Genomic DNA, 15,467 nt, shown 5'->3' with positions numbered 1-15,467 from the left:
CCCAAAGTGGGTCCCTTCACCCCCCGCCCCCCTGTTTCTTGTCCCCCCTCCAGAACTTGCACAGAATCACGAGTTTTACAAAAACGCAGATGTCCGGCCGCCCTTCACGTACGCCTCGCTCATCCGGCAGGTGAGTGGCTCCCTGTGCCCGCGGGGTTCAGCTCTGCACCCTGAGACCTGCTTGCCGGGCATCTCGGGCAAAGCTGCACTCTCCCCCACTTTCTCAGTCCTGGGGGGGCTCCCGTGCCTGCTGAACCCCCATTTCTGCCTCTCGTGCCTCGCCACGGGACAGACGTTGAACCTCACCAGGGCATCACGAGTGATGCTCTTGTCCCCTCTCTGGTTTCCCAGGCCATCCTGGAGACCCCCGACAGGCAGCTAACGTTGAACGAAATCTATAACTGGTTCACGCGGATGTTTGCCTACTTCCGAAGGAACACGGCCACCTGGAAGGTGAGAGCAGCCCCGCTCAGCACCGTGGGGCTCACCCCATCCCACCTGCTGCAGGAGGTGCTCCAACTTATATGGGCATCTGTGGTAAACGACCAGTTCATTGCATAGCTCTGAGATGGTGCAGGAAATGATTTTGTGGATAAATCCCACCTTTTTCCACCCAAAACGCATCGCCGGTCTCTGGGGACACATCATCCATGCAGTAGGATACGGCAGAGGGCCACAGTGTAGGAACCTGGGGTTTTCTGCGGAGCCTTGGTGCCGGGAGAGGGGCAGAGAAAAGAGCAAGACACTCGAAATAGCAAATAAGGTTAATGATAACCCGGGGGCGGGTGGCACGCCGTGAACGTGAGGTGCCGCAGCCGGGCTGCGAGACGCGGCGGCCAGGTCTCGATGGTGGCCGGGGATGCGGGTTGCGGTCCGTGGGGATGGAGGGAGAGCGCTGGTGGCTGCGGAGACCGTCAGCGAGTGGGAGCACCCGTGGCTCTGCTGCGAGACCCCGAGTGGGTGCCGGTGCCCGTCGGGTCCTCCCACCCGGTGCGTGGTGGTGTGTGGGCAGGTATTGAAAGTTTTTGGCACCGAGGAGCCGTTTGTCGCTGGCCTGGGCTGATGGCCGTGAATTTTGGGGCAGCACTCAAGTGCCAAGGCTGCTCCTCCCTTGGTTATTTAGAAATCGAGAACTGAGAAAACACAACTCAGAGGAGCAGGGTGGTTGTGAAAAGGAGCGGTTATTGCCCCGACCAGGGAAGATTTATTTATTGTTTCTTGCTGCATGTATTTACTGAGACACAGCTTCCTCCTGCTCAGAGCAGCAAGAAGTAAAGTGGCAGAAGGAAGCTAACAAAAAACCAAACAAACAAAAAATAGAATAAGCGAGGTGCAAGCAAGATAGTGCATTTTTGAAAGGGTTAAGGAGGAATCGGTTCTTCTGGAGCCCAGGGCCCCCGTGTGTTGCTGCTGCAGATCAGAGCTGACTGCAGCAGGGGTTTGCTTCTCCGCAGCAAACTTCGGGTGAATAACGGGCCTTTCGGCTCCAAAGCGCTACGGGTGGCCCTCGGCTTTGGCACAACCCATCCCGAGCATCCCCGCACACCGAGCGGGAGGATGGTAGTGGGAAGGAGAAGGACAGGAGCGGTCAGAGGTGCCCGGGCTGGTTTTTGGTGCTGGCCGTGACACTGCATCAGTCTGGAGTCCCCCTCACGGCACGCGTGCAGCACTGCAAGCACGGCATGGGGAGCAGCGCTGGCTGCACCGCTGCACCCCGGCCGGGCCCGGGGGGACACCCCCGGGTTTGGGGAGAGGGTGGGAAGCGTTGGGGAACTTTGGGGCAGAGAGCCTGGTGTGGCCGTCGCTGGTCCCAGGATGGTGTCTCGCCGTGGGGCAGAGCAGGGGCTGGCCGGGGCAGCGCTTTACCTGCTCCGTGCCTCGGTTTCCCCATCTGTGGAAGGAGGTAATGGCAGGTGAAAATGCCTTATTCCTGCCCTCTTACTAGCTGAAAGGAGTAAATGTTTTGGGGTTTTTTTCGTTGTGGCTCCCTCAAGGGCAGAGTTGATGTCTCAGAGGGGCATCCCCCAGCCCTTCTGGTTCCCTTTTGGCTGCTCTTTATTTTTTCCTGTTCCACCACCAAAAGGGATGGCAGGGGATTAAAAAGAGCTGGGGGGGAAATAATTCCCTTCACAACTTTCAGCGTCCAAGGCCAGGCTTCTTTTGAAGGAGGGGGATACGCAGGAAAAAATAAGGTATTTCCGCTCTTCAGAAAACCACCATTTCTGCTGCGGCTTCTCCCTCATCTCCTGCCATAGCTGCCCCCCAGGATGGGGCAGGGGTGCCAGGGGCCAAGGTGGGTACCCCGTCCCCACGGCAGGGCAGAGCCGCGGTGCGGCGTGGGGGCCCATGGGGAGACCCCCCAGCACGGCATGGGGAGCGGGGCCAGGGGCATAAAGCAAACATCATTAGAAAAGGCAAAGATGAGAAGCAAACAGAGCAACCAAGTCTGGTACTGAACAAATACTCTGTCGAAATACAAAAGCCACATTAGGATGAGGCAGGGGACCCACCCCTGACACTAGGTGGGAGGATTCCCATGTCACCGGTGAGGGGGGGGGGGGGTCTCGCCTGGCACCTCCTCCGTGTCCTGGGACCAGCACCCTGCCTGTCACCCAGCACCAGGGGTATCCCAGGCTCCGGTGATGCTGAATCGCATCTTGCCCAGTGCCAGGATTTATTTTATCTCCACTTTTGCCTTTGCAAACACATACCCACCGGTACCTCAAAGCAGGGGGGGTGTCACCGGGGCGGGGGGAAAGGGGGGACATGGGCATTGCTGGGCTGGGGCTGCATCTCCACGTGCAGGAAAGGTTTCGGCTTTGCCACGCTTCTTGCCTTTAATCAGGGCTTTGTTTGGACGAGGAGTCCCCTGCGCTCACAGGAAAGAGGAAGGGGAATGCGGGGCAGGATCCGGCCCTGGCGAGGGGAGGAAGTCCTGTGTTTGCTCGCCAGGGGACGGGGGTTCAAGGGCAGCGGCAGGACCCAGGCCCAGCCGGACTTCAGACCCCCAGGCACGGGCAGGGAGTGGGATATTTGCGGAGATGCTGCGAGAACAGAGCAGGGGTCGGGGGCTCATCCTGCTCCCTTGCTGGTCCGGGAGCCCAGCGATGCCTGGGGTCCCTCTTGGACTTCCAGCTCCCCGGGATGTCTGTCTGCGCGGTGCTGAGTGCAGCCGGACCCTCTCCTCTTTGGGTGATGCCAGCAATGGGGTTCGAGGATGAGGGATGCTTCTGCCCCCGGGGCGGGGCATGTCCCAAATGGAGCATATCCCTTTGGGTATGGTACCGGGCTGGGACCTGGGGACCCGGCTCTACACCGCACCAAGCATCGCCCGAGGAGCTGGGCCGGCTGCCAACCAGCAGGTTCCTGGTGCGACCCAGGGGTTCCCCCCCAAAAAAATCACATCAAACAGCACCGATTGTGCCCAAACCTCCTTCCCCAGCTACCAGCTCCTGGGAAAAGTTTTCCTTTTGGGCTGGCTCTGCCAAACAGCGAGAGGAGCAGGACCCTGCCCATCCCCACCGCCCGCCACCGTGTGAGCCGGCTCTTGCCGGGGCCATCGCGGCAGCGCCAGGAACGATGGCAGAGCCGGGGACGCCGGGGTGGGCAGCGGGCACGGGGCAGCTGCCGGAGGATGGATGGAGGGAGGGAGGGAGGGATGGATGGAGGGATGGAGGATGAGGGAAGGAGCTCAGCTTTGTTTGGGTTTGTCCTTAAATTAAAAAGCAAAAGGGGGGACAGTGCAATTTGATGAGTTTCTGGGAACTCTTAACACTTTCCAGTGCGGGGGGGTTCAGTCCTTGTGTCTCCTTTTGCCTTGTTGTGTTGGCCAGCTCCTTTGTTTATACAGCCCCCGTTCGACCTTTTAAATTGCTGTTAATGTTTTAGCGTAACGAATTAGTCTCTCATCACGAATCAGGACTCGAAATAAAAAAAAAAAATATAAAAAAAAAAACCCTCCGAGGCCAACTTCCTGAAATTGGGGTCATTCTCATTTGCAAGGCAGAGAATCTGAGAACCTTAATGCAAGGAAATTTATTCAAAGGCAGAGCCCCGGCGTGATTAGGCCCTTTGTAATTATAGCTCGGAGAGATTCCACTCCAGCCTCCTGCCTCCCTCATGGATTAGCAAGTGAGTCGGAAAAATACACAGGATTTAATTAGAGGCAAATTAAAATTGGTAATGAAATAGGGGCAGTAGCAAATGGCAGGGAGTTGGAAGGGGAAAAGGGAGCTGGTATCTCTCGGGGCTGTGCTGTCTGCCTACGTGTGTGTCTCTTTATTTTACATTTAGAAATGTAAAGATGGTCGATGTAAAGAAGAAAGGGAGGGAAAGGACCAAAACGGGGGGGGGGGGGGGGGGGGGCAAGAAAAAGAAAGGAAAAGATTAGCCAGCTTTGCCGAGCATCGCCGAGTGAGCTGCAGCGGAGAGGGTGGCTCTGCTCCCGGCTCCTTGCTGGTGTGACTTGTCCCTTGTCCCACGCTGTCCCCATCTTCCTCGGCATCTGGCCAAGGTCCATGAAAGGGGGGTCGTGTCCCACGAGTGGCCTTGGGGGCTCAACTCCTAAACCCTCTCGGTGCCGATGGGGTGAGTGAGCATTTGCAGCATCCCCGGGTGGCTTTGCAGAGCATTTGGCCGTAGACAAGCCGAGTGTGGCCGGGACAGCCCAGAGCCACGGGGACCCACAGGGGCTGGGCGAGGAGGAGGATCGGGAGGAAGAGGAGGGGTCCGGGTGGCGGGGCGAGGGCCGCGCCGCTGAGCTCTCCTGCCCGTTCTGCCCGCAGAATGCCGTCCGCCACAACCTGAGCCTGCACAAGTGCTTCGTGCGCGTGGAGAACGTCAAGGGAGCTGTCTGGACCGTCGACGAGCACGAGTACCAAAAGCGAAGGCCACCAAAGATGACAGGGTGGGTCCTCCTCTCCCGCGGGACGCAGCCTGGGAGCCGCGCTCGTGCCCACCTCTGCTCCCAGACCCCCGTCCCCGGGCCGGGAGCACTCAGCCGTGCATCGTCCTGCTTTCTCTCTTTCTGCAGGAGTCCGACTTTAGTCAAAAACATGATTTCAGGACTCGGTTACGGAGCACTTAATGCAAGTTACCAGGTAAGGATCCAGTCCCGTCCCCGGCAGGGATGCGGGGGCACTAAACCTTCGTCGCTCCGTGGTCCCGTTTTCCCTCGCGGCCACGTTTCCCCGCCCGCACGGTTCCCGGTCTCGCGTCCTCCGTGCCTCGAGCCGCCGCCGCTTTCTGTTGCAGGCTGCGCTGGCAGAGAGCAGCTTCCCGCTGCTGAACAGCCCCACCATGATCAACACCAGCTCCGCCAGCGGCATGCTGCACGTGGGCCACGACGACGTGAGCAGCACCGTGGAGCAGGTCAACAGCAACGGCAGCAACAGCCCGCGCCTGTCCCCGCAGCAGTACAGGTCAGCCTGGCCGCCGGCGAGGGGGAGAGGGACGGTGCCGGTGGGTGTTACTGGGTTGTTGGAAGGTTTGGAGCTAAGGGACGGTGGTACGTTGGGCATCGGGAGGTGCTTGTTGCCTCCCGTGGCTCCTGTCCCCTAGGTGAGACGCGGAGGGTTGGACCGAGAGCTTCGGGGGGTTGCGGTGAGGGGGATCGGCTCCCCGAGGCTGAAGGCTTCCCTCCCTGCAGCCATCCAGTGCACGTGAAGGAGGAACCAGCTGAGGCGGAGGACGACAGCAGACCTGTCTCGCTGATGGCCACCACCAACCAGAATGTGACGATTCCCGACGACAGGGACCTGGAGGAGGAGCTGCCGGTGGAAGACTTGTCCTAAGGACCCCTTCCTCCTCCCCACCGAGGGGCAAACCCTTCCCACCCTTCCGGCCGGAGACCAAGCGACGGCTCCCACCTCTCCAAGGTGACCTTCGGCGTTAACCTGTTTCTCAAAGGCACTTCCACAAAGCAAAAGGGTTTCCTTGGTGCAACAACCTGTTGCCGACGGCGCGTCCCTCACGCTCCCCACTGCCCCGCGCTGCAGCCCCGGTGACTGACCGACCCCTGCCGCGGGGGACATCCCGCGACACGAGAAGCAAAAACCCAAGAGCTGGACTTTTTCTCCCCTCCTCCCTTGGTTAGTGACTGGTGAACGAGGATGGTAGGTTGTTTCTGTCCGAAATGGTCCCTCCTTCCTTCCCCGTGCACGGTGGGCACAGGGAAGGCACCTCTGTCCCCTCTTCCCCTGCGGTGCTCTGCCGTCCGGCGATGCTCGAGCCTCCGCCAACCACCGCCCCGGGGAGGGAAGGCGATGGCAGGAACCCGCCGTCGTCTCTCCGTCCCCCAGTGGGTTTTGCACTAGGAGGGACCGTGGACCTTGCCCACGTGCTGCCTCCGCCCAGCTTCGGGGGAAGAAACAGCAAAAACGGGGGCGAGCCCTCTGCCATGGTTCGGATGTCGGGCTTGCACCGTTATCTGGCGGCTGGGGAAGGACGAGGACCGGCGCGTCGGTGGGACTGTGTCCCCTTTGCCTCGTCGCCTCCGACAGGCTGCTAAACTGCCCAGCGAGCAGAGCAGCCGGCCCCGGGTTGGCCACCCTCCCCGACCACCCCTCCCTCCCAGTCCCTGCTGGTGGGGGGACTGGTGGCACCCAGCAGTGATGACCACCACCAGCGCCGGGCAGCGAGGACACAGCTCCCAGCTCCCTTCTCAACGTCGGCTGACACCCTCCCAGCCCACGCAGGGACGGCCACCGGCCCGACTTCGACTTCAGGGAAAGGGCTCCCGCTCCCCTGCGCGCCCCGGTTCCTTCTCCGAAGCCGGGATGGGGTCTCCGAGGAAGGGTAATGGCGCGGGGAAGGCAGCATCCACCACCGGCCGAGCTTTCTCCTGGGGGGCACTCGCAGAGGAGCTGGCGTGGGCAGAGCCCGGCAGTGAGCCGCTGCTCGGCCATCCTGCTGGTAGCAAAGCCGATCCCGGTAAAACCCCGTGGCGGCTGAACCTGGCCGTGGCTAGCGAGCTGAGCCTGCTGCCGCTGGGGCTCCCGCTTTCATCTTTTCTTTTAATTATCCTTTTGTGTGCGTGTGCGTCCAGATGGGAAGATACCAAAAGATTTCTAGAGACAGAAGGTCCGTAGTTCAGGTGAACAGATGGTATTAATGCCAAAAAAAAAAAAAAAAAAAAAAAAAAAAGAAATATTAATAATAACGAGAACAACACAACCAAACACCCCTCTTCTCCCTGCTCTTTCTTTCGGTGGTGGTGATGTGGGTACCCAGTGCCAGGCTCCTCCCGGCAGGCACCCATGGCTTGCCGGGTGCCCCGTGCTGGCCTCGGGGACCAGCACCTTCCCCGGCACGGCTGGGCTGGCACTGGCCGTCCTGGCACGCAGTGGGGTCTTGGGAGATTTGCTGTGATGGATGTGGAGCTGCTCTCGTTTTTTGAGCCCAGCTCCGGGCTCTCCCGCAACAACCCCAAGCGCCGCTCCGTCCCTCCCCGTCCCTGGTCCCCTGGGTTGAGACGTTGGCGGTGGGGGCTGCGTCAGTGCCCCAGCACGCAGCCCCCGGCCCCGTGCCGGGCTCCTGGCGCTGGTACCCCGGGAGCTGCATTTTGGGTTAAAAATGCAACACACGGCTGCGGGTCCTGGGCAGGGGGGGTGCTTGTTTGTCACCTCTGTGACATCCCCAAGGGGCTGTTGGCCCTGTGGCGTGTCCCCGGGACATACCTCGGATCATCCTTTTTGCTGCCTGGTGCATCCTCGATACCCAGGTGGCTGCAGAGACGGTGGGAGGGGGGGGTCCCTGGGTCCCCCCTGCAGCCAGCGGTGAGGCTGACCGAAACCCCCCCCCCAGCCTTGTTGTCCTGTGCCACCCCAGCACCGTCCGGGCCATTCCAGGACCCTCGGGAAACAGCAGCCACCCGGGCTGGGGGGGAAGGCACAGCCCGGTGGGGCTATTAACGGGGGTCACCAGCATCCCCCCTGGCTGATGTTGCAGAGGGGGCCCTTTCCCCTCCCTAAAACCCCAGAAAATCCTGCAAAACCCGCCCTCCCCAGCCCCACGCGTGGGTGGCCGTGCGGTGCCGTGCCGGCCTTCGCTAGGTGTCTCCACTCGACCCGTGTTTCTCCCCGCGCCGCAGCCTCGCTCGCTCCATCGCTGCTGCCAAAAATACCAGGGTGAGGAGGTTTGCCAGGCCACCCGCTTCCCCTCGCCCTCCGGCCTCTCCCGGCTCGTCCCCGCTGCCACCGGCGCCCACCGGGCTCTGCCGGACACCAAAGACCCTGCCCAGGCTGGGGAAGTGGGGGGGGACACACGAACCAAACCCCCATCTCTTGCAGTGTGGGTTGCAGCCCCGTCCCTCCAAAAGAGCTGCGAGACCGGAGGCGCCGCATATTTTCCCCACCTGCTTTCTTTTCTTTTTTTCTTAATTTTTTTTTTTTTTTTTTTTTTTCAGTCTTTTAAGTTATTGTTTTAAACAAGTTTACAGCTGCCGCGGGCGGGTGTTGCTGGAGGGAGGCCGGCGTCGCGCATTGCTGCTTTACTTGTACGGAGGAGCGGGGAGGGGTGGACGCGATGGATGTCGGGGTGCAGCCCCTTGGCCCCCCCCCCGCCTCCGCCGCTGCTCGGCCGCCGTTCACCCTCGGCAGGGAATCGCCTGCCTCCATCGGGCTTTTGGGTTTTTGCTTTGCATCCTCCCCCAGCGAGCAGCAATTGTGCCTCTTAGGGCAGCACCAGCACCCAGTGTCACCCCTCGTGCTGCTCCAGCGTGTCTGGAAAACCCCAGTATTCCTGGGGAGGGAATGACCTGGCCTCGTACTGGGAACGACCTGGCCTTGTACTGGTGTAGTCTGTCCTTTCCGCAGAAGGGGAGGTTTTGCAGCCTGATGCGTGCGGGCACGGTTGGTACCGCAGATGCTCGGGAGCTTGCACGGGTGCGGGGGGGGCTGCGAGCCATTGCACCGGCGGGTGCTGGGTGCTGCCGACCCCGGCTCCCACCCACGGTTGGGGGTGTTCTGTGGGCAGGTCCTTCCCCGCATCCACGGGGCTGTGAGCTCTGCGTGGGTTCAGACCCCCCCCTTGCTGTTTCAGTAGCTGCTCCCCTTCGTTGGCTCTTCCTGAGTCCCTTCCCCTCGTCTTCCTCACGCTCTTCAAATTTAATTTTTTAGCAGCTCTGCAACCCCCTGGTTTCCACATACGGTTCAGCAAAACCCAGGCGGTCCAGGCACGAAGCCCGCCCAGCATTGGCGAGCCCTCCAGCACCCACTGTGGTTCCTGCTTGGGGTGTGATTTATTTCTTTTTGTAAGCTTTTCCAGAGGTACAGACATCCCCAAAAGGCCTCCCAGTGCCAGGGTGAGCTGCGTGCCTCCAGATCCCCACGGGTCCAGCCAAAATTCCCGTACACCATCATACCGTCACCCCCAGACCCCGCGAGGACAACCTGGCGCCTTCCCCTCCGCACCGTATATTCCTATAGGTCTTTAGCCGCCATCCTGGCTCCGAAGAGCACTCTCTCTATATATATTATATATATAAAAATAAATATATAAATATAAAGGAGTTTTTTTCTTTAAACACGTGCACAGGTTTGGAAAGTCCTGTGGCTCCAGGTGATGCCTCTTCCCCGGCCGTTGCTGAAATGGGAATCACGGTGGGTGATTTCACGGGAAACGTGCCCGGTTTGATACTCAGGGGTAAATTTAATTCATTCTCTTACCCCCCACCCGGCCCGGCCGCCTCTGCAGGGTCCCATCTGAACCCAGGTACCGTGTCCCTTCCCAGCCTCGCCCGCGCCCACCCCTCTGGTTTATTTTTTGCTGGTTTGAATTTTACAAAATTCTGCATGTCTTACCTCAAACACATGCCGGAGGCAGGGAGGGGGGGAGAAGGAAGGATAAAGGACCAAACGCAATGTGTGGCAGAATTGTATGTCTGTATATATTGAGATATATATATGCTGGGTGTAAACCTACCAACGTGAATTGTTCTTTTCGGTTTTCGTCTGGATTTTTTTTATTTTTTTTTTTAATTTCCTGTTTCTTGGCCCCCCGGGGCAGTTCTGCGAGGGGAAGGTGTGGGCACCTCTCTGTAAGTAAAGGCATTTTTTCTGGTATCTCTCACTGAAGGAATTGCTCAGTTTTCCATGTTTTCCCTTTTTTTTCCCAATGATTTCTTTGTTTTCCCCTGAATAGCTAGCATGGGTAGAGCCAGTGGGGTCGGAAACCGGTGCTCGAAGGGAAGGGGTGCTGATAGCACTGGGGGGCTGCTGGGGAGGCCAGTGGAGGCGAAGGGAAAGCAGCAGCTGAACCTGCATTAAACCAAAGGGTTTCTTTGCTTTGTTTACACACCTGGCCAGCCCAAGAGGATCTCCCTGGATCTAGGTTTTTGTCCTGGAAGCGTTGGGGAAGGTAGGGACAGGCCAGAGCCAGGGGCTCGGGGACCCTCCGCTCTCCGGAGCTGCCCGCGATGGCCTTGGGGGGACCCCAGGTGGGTGCCTGGATTTGGGGCATCCCCATCCCCTGGCTGCTCCGGGGAAGCGCCAGCCCTGCCACAACCTTTTCCTTTTTTCCCCTTTATTTTTTTTTTTCCATCCTCTTTGGCGCTGGGTGGGAAGGTGACGCTGGGGAGGTGGGACGAGGTCCGAGGGGGCCGGAGGGTGGAGGGGAGGGAGGATGTGTATAAAGTGACCCTTTCTCTCCCGCCGCCGCCTTCGCTGCCGCATCCCTCGTGCTGTATAAAGGAAATAGCATTGCTGTGTATTTGTACTCTGAACTTCCGTGTGTCTGCTTTGGCAGACGGTAAACCCTTGTACAGTAGATCTAGCTGCATGTAATCTGTATGGACAATGGCATTATAAAATGCAATAAAATAAATTACCTATCATGCTGCTGTGGTGGCTGCTTTCTTATGATTATTGATATAAAAAAAAAATAAATCTGCATTTTTAATCCTTGTAGGCTCTCAGCAGCAAGGGAGCGATGGTCAGCCTGGACGTCAGAGGGGAGAGAAGTGACTTGCTCTGCTCTGTCGGTGTTGGGCTAGCTGGGGGGCTACAGCAGTCCTGGTAATTTAAGTCCTTAATTCTACACCTCACCAGCTCACTCCTTCCAGCACCACCAGCTGAACCCAGGGGACTGACTAAAATACCCATTTTGGGTGGGTTTGCTGAGCTGGTCAGCCTTGGGGTCGCATCCTGCCCGTGGAGTGTTTGCTGATGCTGTTGGTGGCATCGCAGCAGGGCCACCCACGTCCGCCGGTGCTGGGACCTGTATGGCTGTGGTGCTGGGAGCCGTACAGTCATGGTGCTGGGAACTGTACAGTTGCCATAAGCTGCCAAACCCGGGGGGTTTTGTTGTCAGCACCAGCCGACGCCATAGAGCTGCATTGGCTGATGGGGAGCCAGGAGATGCTCATTTTTTCTGCAAGTTCAATCCCCTCCAAGCCCCAGGGGGGCAGAGGGACGGAGAGGGGACCCGGCAGCACCCACCCAGTACCCCCAACCTCCCTGGGTGCTGACATACTGCTCCCTGAACCCCAGAAACCTGGGAAGTGCCTGAATTTCCCTGGATGGGCCGATTACAGGGCAGAGCCCTGCCAGCCCTCGGCAGCACCCGGCTCGTGCTGGTGGACTCCTGCAGCTGCGATGGGATGGAGTGGGGTGGGATGGCACGGCACGGCACGGCACGGCATAGCGTGAGGCAGCAGTGGCCCCTGGAAAAGTGCGATGGCACCTCAGACAGGAGTGTCCCTCCTCTTCCTCACCAAACAGCCCCTGCTCCACCCTGCTGAGATGGGAAGGGTTTTCCTAAAGGCTGGGGAGAAGGTGAGTTGCTGGAGTTACCGCGGTAAGAGATCTCCCTGTACAAATGAAAAAATCACAATTACTAAGAAGTTCATAATCAGTAGGTAAGACAGGTTTTGCCACTGCTCTTAGGGAATTTTTCTCCTATCTCTTTTTTTTTTTTATTGTTCTAAGACTAGTTCTGCAGTGAAGCCCCTCCACCGCATGTTTAACACATCCATGTCCGCCTTTCAGAGGCCTCTTAATCCAGCAGCAGAGCCCCCGGGCAGCCGGACACGCGGCACCCGGCACCGTTGAGCCCGCGGCTCGGCCCCGGTGGCAGCCCGGTTCTCCCCGGGATGATGAGGAGGCGGGTTCCCGGCACCCACAGCTGGAGGACTGGAGGTTTATTCGGAAGCACTTGGTGCTCATCGAGGCTCCGAAAGCAGGGCCAGGTTTTGCAGCCTTGATATCTGCCCTTTAAAAAACAAAACAGCAAGGTTTTGACACTCCCCTCGGGGAATCGACTTCCCGGGCCATCGGGGCTTCGCCGTCAGGGACTTCTGGCCATTGCATTATTTTTTTTCCTGAATATCCTCGCCATGAGTCTTGGCCAGGGCTGCAGCAGCAAAGGGGACAGGGATGAGGACGGGAGAGGGCAGGGAGCAGATTTCGGCCGCCACCGCGGCCCCCAGCCGCCTCGCAGCCCCACGGTTCGCAGCCCAGCGAAATGGCTGGCTCCCATCTGCGTCTAGACCCTGCCAATATTAATAGACTGTTATATCCCCTTTCCCTCCGCTGCTCCGTCTCAGCCAAACTTCGCTTAATCTTTTTTCCAGTGGCCCTTTTCCAGGGCTCTTTGCACCGCGGCCAGCTCGCCCGTGGCTTCCTGGGGGTGCGCTGAACGTGCCCCCGCCAGCCCCTCGCCGCCCACCCCGGGGGACCTGAGCCAGCACCCATGGGTGCAGGAGCCGTGCGGAGAGGCCGGTGTTCCCGTTCCTCCAGCGGCTCCCACGGGGAGGGCGCGGGGGCTCGCGGTTGGGCGCGGGCTGTCGATCACTTGGGGGAGCATGTGGCTTTGATTGATTTAACACTTGGAGAAAGAGCTTTTAACTTTTAAACTAGAAACCTTTTTTCCTTTCTTTTTTTTTTCTTTTTTTTTTTTTTTTTTTTTTGCTGTGGACATGAAAGCTTTCTTGGTTTGATTGCTAAACCAGTACGTGGATGGGGGAAGAGACTGGGACCAGCCACCCTCTTCCCTCAGCTCCTGGGTGCGGAGCAACTCCATGCACCCAGAAAACAGTGGCGGGGGGCACCCACTCCCTTCCTCCTCTTCCCTCCTGGGTGCTCCAGAGCTCGCACCCACAAGGATACCAGCTAGCTCGATGCTTTGCCCCAAATCCATGGGATTTTTGCACACCCCTGAAGCACAGCGTGAGGTTTGCTGCTGGGAGCGGAGCCCCCGGCTGGGGACAAGTCGCTGCCTCGGATGCACGCAGCCGGCACGGCTTTCCAATGGTTAAAAACAACAACCAAAAGGAGGGAGTGCTTTTGGTTGGTTTGGGGTTTGGGTTTTTTTTTTTTTAAATAAGCATTAAGGAATTGCAACTGGGGCCAGGAAGGGATGTGGCCAAAATGTTCTTACTCCGAGATCTGTTCCCCTCCCCGAGCTGCTGGTGTCTCAGGGGGGTCTCTGGGCCATGTGGCTGTATCCCACCCCCTCGGACCAGGGCTGAGAAGGGGTCCTGCAGCGGTGTGGGCAGAGGGCACACGCAGAGCCCTCAGCTCTGCAACGGGCCAAGAGCGGGTTTGCTCCCAGCTTTAGTCTCCTTTCTGCACCCATTTTGGGTTTGTTCGTGGGGCTGGAGGGTGCTGCAGGAGGGGCAGCACCTGGGGGTCCCGGCCCACCCTCTGCCTGGGGGGCTGCTGGACCAGTGTAGATGAATTCCTGTTCAGAACAGCCCTTGAATATACTTTAAGTGCCTGTAACCGATTTATTTTTCTCTTGCCACTCAGACAGCGCTGTATTCCCTGCGGAAAGACCGTGGCCGATTTAATATCAGCGTCGCGTCGTGTCCGGAGCAAGGCACAAGCTGTGATGTGCTGCAGCCCGGGGCTGTGAGACCTCTGCACCATGGGGGTGGGGGGGTCTCAAAAAGCAGTGGAATGACTAACTGTGGCTTTAGTAGCCAGGAAGGAAAAGACCAGGAATGGGGGAGCAGGTGCTGGTGGGTGTAAGCCTCCACTTTTGCCACCCCAGCCTCTCCGACAGCCTTGGTTCGTACCCGTCTGTGCTGAAATCTGGAACATCAACCCCAGGCCTGCAGGTCCCCCCAGCGCAGGACGGGGAGGGAGGACAAAGGGGACATTTTTGGCGAGTGTGAGCACACTGCATCGCTGCCCATGGTAGGATCTGGCCGCCTGATCTCCACCCCGAAACCAAATCTGCTTTGCTGCCCCTGCCCAGAAATGTGCTCAGCGTGACCCCCCATGCAGCAGCGGGGAGAGCTGCCGTCCCCAGCCCCGGTCAGGGATGCTGCTGCTGAGGGTCACCTCCCCATCCCCGGGTGCACCCGTATCCTCCTCAGCAATCCTCTTCTTCGTGCCTCAGTTTCCTTCTTTGCAAAAGACCGCGGTGATGCTCAGTCCCTTGCCCAGCTGGGATGTAGCCCGCTCACCCCCTCCCCAGCACTGGGGGACCGGCGAGCCCCCCAAGCCGTGGTCCCCCGTGATTTATCCCCCTGAGAGTGGCTGTGGTGGGTGGCAGCGGTGGGGCTGCTCCGACGTTCACCGCACGATGCTCCCGCGGCTGCTTATGTGCCTCTGCCTCCCCTCCCCAAAAACAGCGCTTGCACACAACCCCCCTGGGGACAGAGCGTGGCGCGGAGGGGAGGGGGGAAGTCTTTAATTTTTCCATCTTCAAAAGATGAATGTTCATGGGGCCCCTTTTTTTTTTTTTTTTTAAATGTCCATTTCCTTTTTTTTTTTTTTTTTATTATTTACAGAAATAGCTCGTGACTCATCAAAATCTTTTAGCAGAAAATCTAAAACAGTGGGGTCATTCACTGCGAACCCAGCGAGGCAGCGCCTCTCCTTCCCCCCCTCCCCGCCCGCTTTGCACAGAAGGGTTTGAGAAGGTTATTTTGTTTAGAGATTTTGTGTGCGCCCAGCGACTGGTAATTATGCTAGACAGATCAGGGGGTTATGGCTTGGACCCTAAGCAAACACGGCTCAGTCTGCACAGCCTGGCTCTGTGCTGAGACACAGCCGAAATCTACAGTCCCATTCATGGCAGGTTAACCGCACGCTGTGGCTGGGTGCTGGGGTGGTGTTTTTTTTGTTTTCGGATTGCACGCATTTTCTCTTATTTATTTATTTTTCTTTCGAAACTGCAAAGGGTTCGCCGAGGGATAGATGCCGGGAATGTTGCAAAACCCTCTTTGAACTGCAAAGTCGAGGCTTTAGTGCTAAATCCTCGCCAGAGTCGGGAAGGTCAGGGAGGTTTAAATCTCTGCCCCCTTCTTCCGCGCCACCCCCAGTCCGGATGATGGGGAGCTATGGGGTAAACGGGGAGCAGGAGACCCGGGGGCAATGGGGCACAGACCCTGCTTCCACCGAGGAGCCGGAGACGCAACCGGGAGCTGGGAGGACTCGGATGGATTTACTTTGGCCGCAGAGGAGCTCGGAGCGGTGGCTGATGCCAGGGTTTGTGAATGTGGGTCAGTGCAGTCACACACC

The 15,467-nt window shown here is 58.6% G+C and overlaps 1 protein-coding gene across 6 annotated transcripts in view; it reads left to right on the top strand.

Moving 5' to 3' along the window:
* Window positions 1–6,319, top strand: part of FOXP4 (forkhead box P4) — a 62,835-nt gene extending 56,516 nt beyond the window's left edge. For all 6 annotated transcript variants that reach the window (XM_049832695.1, XM_049832690.1, XM_049832691.1 and 3 more), the window contains 6 exons: window positions 54–130; window positions 352–453; window positions 4,785–4,906; window positions 5,033–5,099; window positions 5,254–5,420; window positions 5,648–6,319. In XM_049832695.1, coding sequence (XP_049688652.1) covers window positions 54–130; window positions 352–453; window positions 4,785–4,906; window positions 5,033–5,099; window positions 5,254–5,420; window positions 5,648–5,792 — 680 coding nt within the window. In that variant the 3' untranslated portion in view covers window positions 5,793–6,319. The remainder of the gene's footprint in view (window positions 1–53; window positions 131–351; window positions 454–4,784; window positions 4,907–5,032; window positions 5,100–5,253; window positions 5,421–5,647) is intronic.
* The last annotated feature ends 9,148 nt before the right edge of the window (window positions 6,320–15,467 follow it).

This window comes from Accipiter gentilis, chromosome 29 (genome assembly GCF_929443795.1).
Source record: "Accipiter gentilis chromosome 29, bAccGen1.1, whole genome shotgun sequence".
NCBI classification, from domain to species: domain Eukaryota; kingdom Metazoa; phylum Chordata; class Aves; order Accipitriformes; family Accipitridae; genus Astur; species Astur gentilis.
Note: the sequence above shows the minus strand (reverse complement) of the source record. Positions and strands in the feature narration are given on the sequence as shown.